Consider the following 15,100-nt stretch of genomic DNA (forward strand, 5'->3'; position numbering starts at 1 on the left):
CCAAAAACAAAAATGCCAACAAACTAATTAACAGTATATTATAGTGTAAAAAAAGTTTTTTTTTGCCATGTTTGGTAATATCAAAATTCTGAATTCTTTGATGGGTTTTTATAGCTAAAGTAAACTGTAGCATCCAACTTTTTTTTTGCTCAAGGCAATATTGGGAGAAAGTGACAGAATATAAGATTTTCAAAATACAGTAAATTAGTTATTATCTGAAGTTGAAGCCGCGCCAGAATTTTAAGTTTATAAGTTTTGAGTTTTAGAAAACAAGTGTATTGAAAAATTATACATATAGATGAAGCGATTTTTAAACTATAAAGTATGGACCAAAACACCTAACCTATAAGCAAAATCATAATTCCGTCCCTATTTTTCTTGGTTCGGAAACTTTACATAAATATGTTATATTAAAAAAATATTTACCATTTATAGCAATAACATATTTTTACTTGAATTCTTATAATATATTTATAATACAATTTTAATATATATTATTAATAATTTATAAAAACACATATAATACAATTTTTATTGATGGATAATATATTTATTATACAGTTTAATATACTTATAATATATTGTGTCAATTTATTATCAAACAAGTATAATATATTTTAAAACATAATACATCTATATTGCATGCATAATTTCACTTTTAATATATTGTGCAGATTTATCATAATATATGTTGCTATAAATGGTAATAAACAAAAAGTATCGCTAAAATCAATAATTATTTATTAAAACATAATCTTTCAATTATTTATTGGCTCATTGCAAAATCATTAATAAACACGTTTTATATTTGACAATAATTTAATTTAGCTTTTTATTTAAATATTAATATATCTTTAGAAAATCTCATAACGTCTTTATATCACAAAGTTTTTTTAAAAGAAATCCCACCTACGATCACTTTTTTCTTTTCTTTTTTTAAAGCAAAAAGCTCACTTTGCTGTTTAGATTATAAATTTATTCAGAGTCTAATAAAACGGAGACTGTACATACCACATCATGTTTTTATGATGTAATTTTGCTGCTCTTATTTTAATATTGGTACTTAGAACTAATGACAATAACACATCTTATTTTAGGATTATCATGATGGGAGCCAAAAAGAAAATAAAATTAATCACCTCACCAACCAATTTGTCTAATCAATCCCCTTGATAATATTTTGTTAATCCTTCTTTAATCTCTAATTAAAAACACGTTTATATGTTTTTTGTATATGTCACTGGTTTATGGATTCAGGTTATTAAATCTCACATCCTACAAAGTTATCATTTGAAACTGCTCAATTAAAATTTATGGTTTAAAGTAAAATAAAATAAAATATATTTAAAAAATCGTTAAGTGCATTTTGTGAAGTCCATATAATGATGAGACATAAGAGAGATTTTGTGGACTTCCGTCTAAAGATAAGAGCGTGATATATAATGTGTCTGTTAAATGTATGTAATGATGTTTAACTCAACTATAGATAAAAATATGATTTTGAAGGAGAAAAGGGTAAAGAGACGAACCTATTATTTATCGAGATTTAAATATTATGTCGCTTGTTATTGAAGGATTTCATTTAAGAAGATAGATTAAAAAAAAAACTGTTTTTCTGATGTATAATCAAATATGACAAAAATGAAATAGTTAATTTAGAGAAATTGAGTTGAAATTAGAAAGTAAAATCGTTAGAACATAAAAAAAAATAAAAAAATGTGTACAATGTACATAGAGGAGGAAATATTAGTGTGCAGGAGGAAGGTAGATATGATATTTAATTTAATCAAATAGAAAATTTATCGTTATTTACTCACTAATTTATACAATCCCAATCAATTGTAAGATTTCACTATTTAGGTAGGTAAAATCTTTGGTGAACTCTACTATCGATTGATGAATTTAATTTTATTTCATGTCTCGCTACTTGTTAATCACACAAAAAGAAGTCATTAATTTAAACATAGAGATCTCTTATGCAATCATCTCTAAAAAGAAATAGAATGAATGTAATTGAGTTCAAACAAACTGGACGAGTTAATGAACGATGATCATAAAAAAAGTGAAAGGGTTAATAAACTATTACCATTCAATTGGTGAGCCTTTAATGCCACCCAATATTCCTTCATTTTCCAATTTTGTTTTACGAATATACTTTTTTGATATTAAAGTGTGTATATTAGTTGTTACAGACTTCATAAAAATAAAAAGAAGGATTGAACTCAAAAATCATTCAGATCTCTCCCACCAAAAAATAATTTGATTGGTCACATGCATCGATATGATATAAACAAACAAACAGAAATGATCCAAGTCGTAAGTAGCTCAAACAAAAAAAAAAAAAAAACAGAAATGGTGCAAGTCATACGCGCTCAAATAGAAAAAAAAATGGTTTAAGTTGTAAGTGCCCAAAAAGAAAAAAAAAATGGTCAAAGTTGTAAGTGCTCAAAAAGAAAAAAAAATGGTCCAAGTCGTAAGTGCTAATAAAAATGCTAATAAAAAGGACCAAGTCATAAGTGCTCAAACAAAAAAAACAAAACAAAAATTATTCAAGTCGTAAGTGCTCAAACAAAAAAAAAATATCTCAAAAAAACTTCAAATTTACCTAAACTTAATTATTTTACTGTAAAACGTCAATTTATATATAAAAATCTATCAAAATTATATTAAAAACTAAATATAAATATAACTTTAAGAAATTATGAATTCAATACTAAAATTTTAAAAAATAAATATATAAAATTTAAATTATGATTCTGACGAATCTTGTTAATTAAACTTATCAAGGGTTCAAAATCCAAATTGGTCCTAAAAGATAAAAGTGGACATGGCCAAAAAGGGATGGCACAACAGAAAGTTAATGTAAATGGCATGCGACAAAATTGGGACATCCAATAATAAAACAATATAACAATAAAGCACCACTAAACTAACCGCACGTTTAAAAAGTACGTGGAATACATCGATCACTCTTTAAATTTTATATCTAGATCTACTTAGATTTTTTTTTTTATTTTTAAGGGGGTGCACATTTAAAAAGTATGCGGAATACATCGACCATTTTAAAAAATTTATCTCTAGATTTACTTAGATCTTTTAAGGGGATGTTTGGTCAGAAAAATCTTTAAAAATTATTTTATTTAAAATTTTCAAAGTTGTAATTGATCATATTTTTTGTATTAAATTTTTAGAATTTGAATGTATTTTTCTTAAAAAATATTATATATAATTTAAATAAAGTTATTTTATTAAAATAAAAATTTAGGAAAAAAGAATTTTTAAAAGTAAAAATAGAGTTTTGGTTGTTTTTCAAGTTCCTAGTTGTATTTGGAGTTTATGGTGTCTTTTAATTGAGAATCTAAACACTTTATAAATACATGATAAAATATTTTTATCAGATTTTTTTAGCTCATTTTTCCTCAAGTTCTCAAGTGAGTATTATGTAGATATATTTATACAATATGTCATATCTATTAGTGTCGGATCCTCCTCCAAGAATGCCCGACATGGACCTGTTTTTAAAGAGTCCGAGCAATATAGATTCCAACTGTCGAATGATCGTGATTCGTGAATATGGAAAATACCAAGGGGATATGATGATATAAATATTGCATATATCTGATCTTCACAAAAAAGATGTAACCTATTTCATGCCAACCAACTACATTGTGATTTCATAGTTTCACTAAAACAACATTATTAACATAATGAATTGAATAAAACCAATGAAAAGCTGTTAAAAAAACAACCACAACAAAATAATATAACATAGGACTTTTTGATGAAAGTTTTTCAAGTTGTATCTGCATAATACTGAACAAGAAGTTACTTCCTCATTCAAGAGATGGAGCAAGGCATTCGTCTACCATGTCGACAAGGTTAGGGTTTTCTAATGCTGCAGCGACTCGTTCTTTATCATTCAACTGCTTATTTACTGCAATCACAAAACAAATGATCAGTGGTAATGCTCTTAGAAAGCTCTCGTGTGGTAATGCTTGATGATCAAACAAGAAGCTTGTAAGGTTTTCTTTTGGGATAAACTTACATTAACTAATAGCGTGAACAACCATATACACAGAAAAAGAAATGCATAATCAACTCTATGCCCGTGTGGTATGCTAAGAAGAGCAAATATAATTTATAGTTCGGGAGCTTTGCTCGAAAAGGGATGATGCCCTTTTGTCAAAGCAAAAAAGAAGGGACAAATGCTGGCGGAGTGACAGCTAAAGAATTGGAGTTTACTGGTAATAGTGACTAAATATTGGATGTTGTATGACAGATACAGAGAGACAAATACCTGCAGCTTCCGTAGCATGAGTCCCAGGTGCTACTCTAATATCCACCTGGCAAGACAACAACGATATATTACTAAAAAGAACAAGCAAACTGAAAACTTGCAAATAGATTAACATTTCCAACAATTTAAAGTCACAGCTAGATATCAACTAAAAACGTCAATGATTAAAAGAAAATCATAATATTCCAACAAAAGAATGATTTCCAATAGAAGTCGTTGATTCTTGTAGTTTAAAAATGCAACAAGAATGTTGAAATATCATAGAGAGACTGGTTACAGGTATGAATGTCTTCTCCAGTACTCTGTGATTTTGGGAATTGTTGATTTCTATAAAATCATAACAGCATATCATGTAAAACGTAATAAATAGTCTATCAACTGTAATATGCTTTTTACAGGGAAAGATTGTAACACACACGAGTCTGTAAGGGTAATAAAGCATACCTTGTAACGTGAAGGCAAACATCGCATAAGTTTCACACGTAAACATAATCCAATAACAGTCGCCATGCTGCAATGTTCCACAGTAGGCGTGAATGTGACCCTGAATCGAAGAAATTCTTCTTCTTAGACAACAAGAAAATGCCAACTACGAGGAATCAAAATAGAATCATACGAAAAGGATTTAGTTCTCACCTTACATGGCTTCGCTTGTCATCTACCTCAATGGCATCTTCTGTTATAACTTTCAGCTCTTCCAGAGAATAGGGATGCTCTGGATCTTTTATATCTCTAAGGTAGTGTAAGAATGTTAAGGAATGATTACCTATTCATAGCTATAAATTTAACCCGAACAAATCAAACTTCATACTTGCTTAGTTCCCTTTGAAATGACACAATGATAACCCAAACAGGCAGAAAAAGATTTAGAAGGATCCTATTAGGATACATAATCAAATGGATGTACTCATGTTACTCGTCGAAGGACACTGACATTTGTGAAGCAAAAGGAGAAGTACGATAGAATGTAAAAGTTCATCAAGCAGTAAAGTGAAGATTGCAATTGGTTACACTGACCCATACTTTAATTGAATAGGAAGTATACAAAGATAATCGATCTCAGATTGAACAGTATCACCTCAGATCAGTACCGGAAGCAGTGTGACCCTGAAAATTTTCATGACATGTGATCCTATAATATTCTACTATTTGCTAAGAATAGCAAACCAATGCGCACTTCAAATTGCCATGGACAAAAGCACAAAAGATATAAAACAAATGTCGAAGTGCAAATAATGCATGCCCTCATCACCCTCTCCTCTCTCCCCCTCCCCACAAATATGGTTATGTGGAGGGTGTGAGTTGAGGCTTTCCTTTCCAAACATTATAGAATCTCATGTCAGAGAGAGCTGACAATCCAACAAATTTGTATAAGACATGAAGGGGAAGTTCAACAGAAATTGAAATTTAGGGAGAATTCCTAGGATTGGGAGAAGGATGAATCTCAAAACCTGGTTGATCTTTGTTTGGACAGAGTACCATATGCTACATCAGATCCGTGGAGCATGAGGATTAGGGACGACTTGTTCACAGTTAAAGTCATATTAACAGAGTTTGTACAAGAAAAAGAGAAAGCTTGCAAACACAATTCATGAACCTTTAAGTCATATTAACAGAGTTTGTACCAGAAAAGAGAAAGCTTGCAACATATTTCGCGCACCAAGGTGCAAAAGGTTTTCTCCATTGATTGTTTGCATAGAATGACATGTCCCGTTAATAAATATAAGAAAAAGTTATGAAGAAAGGAGCAAAGGGTTCTTTCTCCACTTCATCTTTCACATTGAACTATAGAGTACAAAAATAAATATCAGAAACAAGTAAGACGAAATTAACTCTACTTTGCAAATTCAAAGACCTCCTCCAGGTATTCTATGTATCGTTACTCATAGACTTAACATGCTAGTACTGCTCCGTTTGAAATCTGAATGATTGTATTTGAGAGAATAAAACTCACAGATTCTGAAGTGGATGGGTTTTAGCCTCATAGATAGTCCCTTATCATAGAAAGATTAATTTCAAGTCAAACATAACAGGTAGAATGCAATCATTCAGAAGGATATCAAAAATTTCTAGCTGGTCGATAGTTTCAGCTGAATGTTCAGCCGTACTTGGAGCAATCCTAGCTTGACGCTCCTTCTTCTCATACACAATGGGATTGGCATTTATCAATTCAGAAACCATCTTCAAGTCTGACCTTAGTAAGATTCACCTGTCAGTTACGATGTCTATCAAGATCATAAAAAACCTACTAACTTCCTTTGGAATAAAAATAAATAAACTTCCAAACTTCAAAATTGTCTTCTTTTTTGTTGGTTTCCCACTTGGTTATGATACCCGCATTGGAGCCCGACTAATTCGCATTCGCGCATTGCACGGCCCCTTTTGGGAGGCTGCGCTACCAGGGCTCAATTCGAGACCTAACCATCCCACCACAACCCATATTGGTAAAAAATTGTCTTTCTTAGCATTCATTGGCTCAAATGACGGCTTTTTTCTAAAACCTCTCCTTGCATCAAAAGAAGAGATAGAAATCTCCGCAGGAAAACCTCATCAAACAGAAGATAATTTGTTTCTTATAAAGAGAAAACATTTACTACCCTCATCAACCTGAAGTAAACAAGGTATTACAAGCATCCAGCTGCCAAAATAAAAATAGAAACAATATAGGATTCAAGCTATATACAAAGGAAAATAAATCACCTAATGACTGACCCGATAAAAACTTATCCAGCATTCTGCCATAGATTTTGGATCTAAGTTTTGAAAATTTATTTTCAAATATCTATTTGGCCATGAAATTTGATCAGACTTTCATATATTTTCAAGTTCCCAAAAACTGATCTTCCACTCGCAAAAAATCAATTTTTTTCCAAGTAAAATGCATTTTCAAGAACAACTTCAAAAACTCAAATTTTCAAGTTTGAACTTTAGAATCGTACGGCCAAACGGGAAAATTCAACAAAATAATAGTTATCCAGAATCCTCATGACTTTTCTATGAACAAACTCATATATTGATATACATCAACTAGAAATATACGTTTACTCATCCAAACCATGTGAAAAAAACACATCAAAATCACAAAATTTTCTCGAGTCGTCGGAATTTTTCCCAGAAAGAATCATAATAAGCATAACAAATTCAAGATAAAAAAATAATCACAAATTCAATAACAAAACAACAAAAAGTAAATATTTTTTTAATAGATTATACTTACAAGTTCGATTTCCAATCTGAAGAATCGGATGTTGGCGGGGAAGAAAAACTCCTAAATCGTGGGACCTTTAACGCCTAAAAATTTTCTTTTTTGCGATTTAGTTATCATTTTTATTTTTAAACGACCTACCTCGAAATGGACCATATAATTAAAATTGTATTTTTAATGGACTAAAATTATTTCTAAAAAAAATGTTTTCTTATTATCATACAATTTAAATAAATAACAATAGTTGTTACAAAATTCTTATAAATTCGCATCAATTGGTTTTGTTTTTCTTATCTTATAAATTAATAATTTATACTGAGTTTTAAATAAAATCACCTCCTTTTTAAAATAAATTTAGATATGATATGTCTGAACTTTGAATAAAATATCTTAATTTCAGACATGTGCATACACTATAGGCCACTTTGTAGAATTAAGCTTTGTCCAACGTAACTTTAAAGACATATCTAAAGTTATTTCAAAGTGCATAAACTTGCAAACTTTTGCTTCAAACACATGTTTTAAAAAAATTATTGCATATACACATAAAGAGATCAATTTTTATGAAAATTTTTTCATTACTTACACATTTATCTAAGAAAAAATATATTCATCAATACAGACTATTATAAAAATCAACTATATCTCTAAAAGAATTAAGTGACAAAAAGATTTTAAAAAAATATTAAATTAAACGTTAATAATAATAAACTTGAAATCTAATCTTACTTGGATTTGACGACTATAATATTTTCATTGGATATTAAAATAAGATTATTTAGGTCTTTTACATACAAATTCACTAGTAAACATATAAAACCAAGGTATACTACACAAAATCTCTTGCACAATACAAAATAACTCTCTTAACTATATTCACAATATAGACTCTCTTTTTTTTAAAAGAGAACTGCAATAGAACACTGACTACTTACAAAGCCATACACCCTATTTTTTTTCCAAAATTTCAATCAAAACAAAGAATTTGGAGATAAAAAAAATCCAGCACACATGAAAATTTTCCCAGTTTATCTGTTGCTGTTGTCATCCATTGAACACTCAGACGCGGTATCATCCAACGTTGAGGTTGAAATTGTGTCCACTGAGCTACTATCACTATCTGAAATTGAAATTTGGTCCTCCATTGGTTGTTTCAAGTGCCAATACATTATACTTGCTGTGAGTGTAAGCATCATCTTTTGATTTACCTGATTAAACACACACACATACACACCATTATACTATGATTTTGCAGTATTACAGTTGTCAGTAGAGGACACAATACAAGCATCGATAGGGTTAATTCACGAATGGTCACTGTTATCATGTCTAATTTGTTTCCTCCGAATGACTTTCTGTTATACTTGCAAGAGAATTGTCTAGTAACTTTCACGATACTTAGGCATAGTTGAGTGACCATCCGTGAAATTAAACCGCATGTGATTTTACTTGTTTTAGTATTAGAGGCAGCAAATTCAATTGCCTGAAAGCTAAAGGCATCACAGACAGGTTATTAAGTGTCCTGAAAGATAGAATGCATCAAATATCCATGCATGTTGAGCAAATGAATGATTACCTCAATCAGATCTTCGGGTAATAAAAATATTGAACATCCAAGTTTCCTTGCAATACTGATAATGTAGGTTGCGTTCATCTTCTTTTGCTCCTCTGCATCAATCAAAATTTCGTATTACTAAGAAGTCTAATGTACTGACAATATCAGGACTGAATGGAGAAACAATGCCTCGTGTTGATACTAACAAGCAGCTAACATAAAATCAGAACAACATAATGAAGGAGCCTATTTGAAGTCTGAAATAAGATTACCAGTTTCTCCTTTTGTAACAAGACTCCAGTTAACAGCTCGAGGGTGTACAGCACTAAGCAGCTCAAGGAAAAAGATGCCATCTGACAAACTCTTATCCTGTAAATTAAACAGACTCAGTTCTCTGTCTCATGATAACGAGAGGCAAAAGAGGTGTATGCTAGCCAAGTTGTGGGGTATCATTCAACTAGTAATCCCTCATCCAACAACTATATCAGAATATCTGATCATAAATCATAAATCATAAATCATCCCATTTTTACCAAAAACAGGTGTCCAATTGAAAATCAGAGACTGTAAAAGGTTACAACTTTCTTTGCAAGCCATATCAGGTAATCTACCACCAGGAAAAGATTGATTGTGACTTTTACTAACTGAAAGTTCGATAGTCAGGGCTTACATATCATATGTATACATGTATAGTCTGCCTAAGTAAAACTTATAACTTGTTGTGCACACCAACATTATTTTCACACCTTTTAATTACTGATAACAAAACAATTCAAAGCAAGGCTCAAAACATTGAAAATAGATGCTATATGCACCCACCTACACACACACTCAAAGCTAATAATGATCATATGTCTGCTAGCAAAGCCATGCTTTATCAATATAATCAATCGAAGGCCTACTCAACTCTATTGTTCTGAATCTGAAAATGACTGATCTTAGAAATTTTACCTTAAAACTAGCCATGCGACTCTTGCTTCCTGAATTTCTTACTTTGCTGTTGGACCACTCTAAGATATCTGCATCAGTGATTTCCTTCCCGTTGGAATGAAATCTCAAATTCTTCAAGAGCTGAAGCATGTTACATCGCATTAACTGCCACAAGTAAGCTGAAATAGGGAACAAAGAATGTTGGTCCAAAACAGTTGAGTTAAACAATCCCTCCCCCTTCCCCGAAAACCAAAAAAAGCATGTTGGTATTACAGATATGAATAAAGGAGACAAAAAGAAGAAGAAGAAGAAGAAGAAGAAAGGTTGACAACACTTACCCAATATTAATTTCTTATTTCCCTGTACAATGTCATTTCCAGCAATATTTACAAGAGAAAACTTCAGTTGCTTCCCGATCTTCACAACTTGGTTGCAGTTTTCTACTTTTCTGAATGGCATCTTAATTGGAGGCTTAGTAGCAATTTTCCAATTAACAATTCCAGGAGACACCTTGTCAAGTGTCTCTAAAAGCAACCATCTGGAAAGACACAAACAGTTCATTAGATTGAAATAAATACACCAGCGCACAGGCACTCTGGTAAAAGTGGTCATGGTATGAATACTTATCACTTCCATACCAGATAGATATATAAATGTCATTGCACTTAGCTCACAACAGAGTTCAATTTATATAGTTAGTCAGGAATTTTTGTAGTAACATCAAATAAGCCCACTGCCATGGGGAAAGTTTGCAGCATTCGGTAACCGAGGTAGCACTCACCCATTTCTGAGATCTTCAAAAACATTGTCTATGTAAGATGAATTTCCAAGACTATTTATCCAAAAGCGGAAAGCTCTCTCTTCCCTGGACATTTGAGCTTCATCTGGTGAAATCTCCAGAAAGGATATTTGCTTTGTTTGAGTTGACAGCCCATTCCTATTGATAAGAGGTTTATGGTTAATTCAAGATTGAAACAAGTAATCAAATAACTAAATCATACAGTTAAATGTCAGTCCCTATGAAATGTGTAGCACAAATTTTACCATACTTGCTATTGAAGTTATAACCTCTCAAACTTGATTAGCTGAATTGGCTTATCATACAATTGGTCATTCTATTACAAGAGTGTGGTACAGGCACTCTCAAACTTGACTAGCTGAATTGGCTAATCATACAATTAGTCACTCTGCTGGCATTCAATATGCTAAGAAAGAAACATGGTAAAACACCAAGACATGCTGTTTTAGAAGAACGAGATAAAATGCATACTAACATGGTCCATAAGTTGCACATATTCTGTCTATATTGCTAATCAGAAAGCAATAAACTTATCAAAACCTTTTCCTACCACAACTGAAATTCTTAGAACAGAAAAGGCTTAACCAGAGACTTCTTCTCGTAAATGAGTCACACACAAGAAAACTTTAAACAGAAACAGTCAGCAAGTTCATATGTAAAACGCAAAGAAACACATGCTTCTTACCTGTGCTGAAAGATATGTGCTACAAATGCAAGATTAAGATTTGGAGAGCCTTCCACAATATCTTTTGCTGTTAAGTATCTTTTGCAACCCATCCTACCCGCATGTTCCAATACGAACTTTGCTCTTTCTAAATGGTCTTTCACAGTGAGTGTTGTAGGATTAATGTACTCTGGGGCAAGAACATTTAAGAGGTGAGCATAAGCTTCTGCATCCTACAAAAGCAGACAGATGGCTTAAGAATCAGCATTATTCACTCAAAATGGACAAAAATAACACGAAAGGGATGAAGAGGAAAGCTCTTTTCTTTTATTTCTGGATGGACAAGAAAGACTTGCACCACGCATTCTATAAAAGATAAATAGCTTATTTAAGAACTCTCAACACATTGATGTCTTAAATATGTATCTGATGCTTTTTCGTTTTTTCAATAAATAACTTATTTAGAATTTCTGGGAATTGGAAGGAAAAAAACAAGCACCTCAGTGGCTCAGTCTTCCTCTCTCTGAGGGAAAGAGATAACATTAAAGACCGAGGAAAATGTTGCACATATTAAAAATTTGCATAGTCACACCTAATTGATGCAAAGTCCAGCTTATTTTTATCTACCTTTATGTCAGATGAGAAGTTAGTCACAATTTTCTCGTATTTAGCTTTCTTCAATTGAAAATTCATCCATCTGAGCAAGATTTTTTCTGGAGGTAGACTCATCAACTCCTCTGCATCCTGACATCAAAGATTTGAGATAATCAAGTATATAACACAAGTTTTGGCACAAGTTGTCAATTGATGAAAGCATAGATGAGTGTATGTCTTTACCTTGTTATCATCAACTAACTCCAACAATTGAGGTGTTTTCTTTAAGTTGAGGTCCGCCAATAGTTGAATCTGAAACAGCATGAAAGTAAATCAATGTCCTTAAAAAGTTTTGGTACTGGTTTCAAGCCTGTGAGCTAAAATCTGTGGCCATGATTTTTAATATCTAAAATGAAGATTCCTTCATTTTGTAAGGCAATCTTTACGTACCAAAGTTACCTCATTATTTCAAAATTTTAAAATCCACTAAATGATTTAGAAAAGGACACATTTAGGTTACCTTAATAATTTGAGATATCACTCCAAGAACAAGATGCCTCTGGAAACCGACAAAAAAGATAAAGTATTAGACCAGTACGTAACACTGCAGAAACTGAAGATAGATAAAACATGTCAGCCATAAAATCTCACAGACAATAATTCACACTGATAAAAGTAAGCTTATGAATATATCTTGAGGAATACTAAAAACATGGAACATATCTTTGAATAATAATAAGACCATGATATTGCACAGAAGAAGCATAGGATGGATGACTTAAATCAATATAATCCAGCCACAGGACCAGAGAACAAGATAATGTGGGGGCAGCAGGGATATCACTGAACATGCAAGTAGAAATTTGACGTCACCCCTCAAACATAAGTTTCGGGGTATCATTCGCATTCAAATTAAAAGAGAGAGGCAATTCCTTTGATATTACATAAATGCTTCTCAAATACAAGGGAAGAAAGATAGAGCTATTTCGACTGAGATGGTTTTATGAGTATGTCATGCTGAAAACCAAGTTTACAAGCCCACAACTGATGGGATCCCTTTGGTAACTCAACAGTGAACGGAGTCAACTAAGTTGTTGCGGAATTGTATCCTAATAGGACAAATCCATTGTAGAACAGATTGCTAAAAGTGAAAGGGATACATACCCTTCCTTCAATAAAGTCTTGAGTGCCAATATTCACTAGAGTACATCCAATTGCCTTAGCAGAGTTGAGGCACAAGGTATGATTTTCATTCCTTTCCCATGGATTCAGCATTCTCTTCATGTTTATTGCCCGTTCATCAATTGTTCCAGGTACAGCCACATTGATAAGCTTGCTGCAGCAAAAGAACAATATTATGAACAATCTAGTCAAAGAAGTTTTACATACTTGAGACATATTAGTAGACAAAGTGAAAGATTTGATGCTCACCAAATAAGAACTCCATCCTTGGAAACCTCAAAGAGATCATTAGTTGAAGGATCAATAGGAAGGTATTTCTTCAAAAATTCATCATCCGCAAGATAGCTGTTAATGTGTGCAACATACGATGCCTTCTCAGATTCACTAATAGTGTGGAGCAATGTAGAAGTTGCTGACTTGACAAAAGCTGATGAACTCTTTGCAGTATTTCCCATCCTTGCAGCAGCATGTGCTTGGATTTTCAAATAAATCTGTCATGAGTTCAACAATACTTGTGTTCTTAGACAAATCAAACCAAAAATTTCTTGACGAGTACATTCTAACAAAGTTTATACATAGAATAGAACTACTGAAACCAAATGCTCGTAGGTTACTACGAATGCATTTGGAGTCAAAATTGCAAGGCATCAAGATGAAGGAATATACTTGTGGGAGATTAAAATGTCCTCTTTAATCTAGTTATTCACTTCTTTATTCGTCTTCCTCTTCCTAGTTCCGTTGTTAAAACAAAATAACAAACCTCAAAATTTACAGGGAGTATCATCTGAATTGATCCGTTTATGTTCAAGAGCATGGACACACAAAATCATTTGAAACTAATGAAAGCCAAAGATCAGAGACTGAATCAACTTATGGATTCTCAATTCCTTTTTCTTTTTCCATTGTCCTCTGATAGTTTGGAAGTGAAAGAAGCTCTGTGTGGAGGTACAATAGAAGGGTTCTATAAACAAAGTAATTTCAAATCAAGTTCGCACATGAATATGCCTTTCTAGTGGTAACAAACAGTTTCTATAGCTTCTAAGATGAAAAAAAATGATCTATTATCTTCTTCAAATTTGAAACTGCAGAGTATCGAACTAACAACATTTTACTAAATGAGATCGTGTGTTACCTGAAGAAATAGCTCGAAATCAACATCTTCTTCCAAACTTTTGTAGGAATCTCTGAGAAACGACTCTCTTTCTTGTTCTGTAAGATTCTCACCGACGTGTTTTATTCTCGCCATTTTAGATGGTAAGTCTGCGAGCATCAGACCTCCATTTTCTCTCTTCATCGCATTAAACTGCAAACAGCAAAAATCCTTAGAATTCAGAACTGAATTTGATAAGCCGATTAACACAGTAAATCAATCAACTACACATCTATTCAAATTTAGTTAAAATCCCCGTTATCATCTCCCCAACAAATTCATTCCACTCCATTCGAACCTAGTATACAGAAATTTCATCAAAATTCTAATGTCGTAACTCCTTCTCTCAACCTCCCGCAACTTTCATCCTATATCCGAGCTTAGCTAATAGCAGAGTCATAAATCAAATAGATTTGAAAATCGAAAAACTTACGTGAGATTTCAAACGCCGAAGCTCGACCTGAGTGAATTGACTCTGAAGCCATGGATCAGATACAAAAACACCTACATATCCAGCCATTGTTTGATCTTCTGTTAATCAAAATCTCCGATTATTTAACGAAACGCAGAAGAGAAAATGATGATTTTCTCTTGAAGGATTGGCAGATGTTTCTCTCACTAAGCAAAGAAAGTGAGAGAAGCATGTGATTTGAGAATGGAAGAGAGGCCTAATAGTACAGTGTAAACTGGGGACAGAAGAAGAGCTGTCAGTATTCAAAAGTTG

The 15,100-nt window shown here is 32.3% G+C and overlaps 3 protein-coding genes across 6 annotated transcripts in view; all 3 read right to left on the reverse strand.

Annotated features, from left to right (window-relative positions):
* Nucleotides 1–92, reverse strand: part of LOC125808062 (serine carboxypeptidase-like 20) — a 33,623-nt gene extending 33,531 nt beyond the window's left edge. For both annotated transcript variants that reach the window (XM_049487847.1, XM_049487846.1), the window contains exon 1: nucleotides 52–92. In XM_049487847.1, the coding sequence (XP_049343804.1) occupies nucleotides 52–69 (18 nt within the window). In that variant the 5' untranslated portion in view covers nucleotides 70–92. The remainder of the gene's footprint in view (nucleotides 1–51) is intronic.
* A 3,502-nt stretch (nucleotides 93–3,594) lies between these two features.
* On the reverse strand, nucleotides 3,595–7,617 carry LOC125808022 (protein AE7-like). Of its 3 annotated transcripts, none has more exons than XM_049487790.1 (6): nucleotides 7,515–7,617; nucleotides 6,357–6,506; nucleotides 4,934–5,038; nucleotides 4,742–4,841; nucleotides 4,298–4,343; nucleotides 3,595–3,934 (listed from the first exon to the last, which is right to left on the reverse strand). In XM_049487790.1, exons 2-6 carry the CDS (start codon nucleotides 6,476–6,478, stop codon nucleotides 3,834–3,836), a joined length of 474 nt encoding a protein of 157 aa, XP_049343747.1. In that variant the 5' UTR covers nucleotides 6,479–6,506; nucleotides 7,515–7,617; the 3' UTR covers nucleotides 3,595–3,833. The 3 variants fall into 3 exon arrangements, with proteins under 3 accessions (XP_049343747.1, XP_049343748.1, XP_049343746.1); XM_049487791.1 differs by having other exon boundaries at nucleotides 6,357–6,522; nucleotides 7,515–7,611; XM_049487789.1 differs by having other exon boundaries at nucleotides 7,511–7,611.
* A 619-nt stretch (nucleotides 7,618–8,236) lies between these two features.
* LOC125808017 (fimbrin-2-like) lies at nucleotides 8,237–15,100 on the reverse strand. The gene is made up of 14 exons (XM_049487785.1): nucleotides 14,810–15,100; nucleotides 14,359–14,529; nucleotides 13,476–13,717; nucleotides 13,209–13,380; nucleotides 12,565–12,603; nucleotides 12,288–12,356; nucleotides 12,078–12,194; nucleotides 11,472–11,683; nucleotides 10,769–10,924; nucleotides 10,326–10,525; nucleotides 10,009–10,166; nucleotides 9,330–9,426; nucleotides 9,079–9,170; nucleotides 8,237–8,710 (listed from the first exon to the last, which is right to left on the reverse strand). Exons 1-14 carry the CDS (start codon nucleotides 14,894–14,896, stop codon nucleotides 8,531–8,533), a joined length of 1,992 nt encoding a protein of 663 aa, XP_049343742.1. The 5' UTR covers nucleotides 14,897–15,100; the 3' UTR covers nucleotides 8,237–8,530.

Source organism: Solanum verrucosum, unplaced genomic scaffold, assembly GCF_900185275.1.
Source record: "Solanum verrucosum unplaced genomic scaffold, falcon-dt-bn FXZP01000183.1, whole genome shotgun sequence".
In the NCBI taxonomy this organism is placed as follows: Eukaryota; Viridiplantae; Streptophyta; class Magnoliopsida; order Solanales; family Solanaceae; genus Solanum; species Solanum verrucosum.

What these genes read in the sequence shown, in the direction of transcription:
- LOC125808017 (XM_049487785.1), bottom strand. Translation starts at nt 14,896, where the DNA reads ATGGCTGGATATGTAGGTGTTTTTGTATCTGATCCATGGCTTCAGAGT. An exon ending in ACTTCTCATCTGACATAAAG is followed by an intron (nt 11,684 to 12,077) that starts GTAGATAAAAAT and finishes CTGCTTTTGTAG; the next exon opens with GATGCAGAAGCTTATGCTCA. An exon ending in TACCCGAAGATCTGATTGAG is followed by an intron (nt 8,711 to 9,078) that starts GTAATCATTCAT and finishes GTGTTTAATCAG; the next exon opens with GTAAATCAAAAGATGATGCT.
- LOC125808022 (XM_049487790.1), bottom strand. Translation starts at nt 6,478, where the DNA reads ATGGTTTCTGAATTGATAAATGCCAATCCCATTGTGTATGAGAAGAAG. An exon ending in GACAAGCGAAGCCATGTAAG is followed by an intron (nt 4,842 to 4,933) that starts GTGAGAACTAAA and finishes TCTTCGATTCAG; the next exon opens with GGTCACATTCACGCCTACTG. An exon ending in GTTTGCCTTCACGTTACAAG is followed by an intron (nt 4,344 to 4,741) that starts GTATGCTTTATT and finishes TTGTCTTGCCAG; the next exon opens with GTGGATATTAGAGTAGCACC.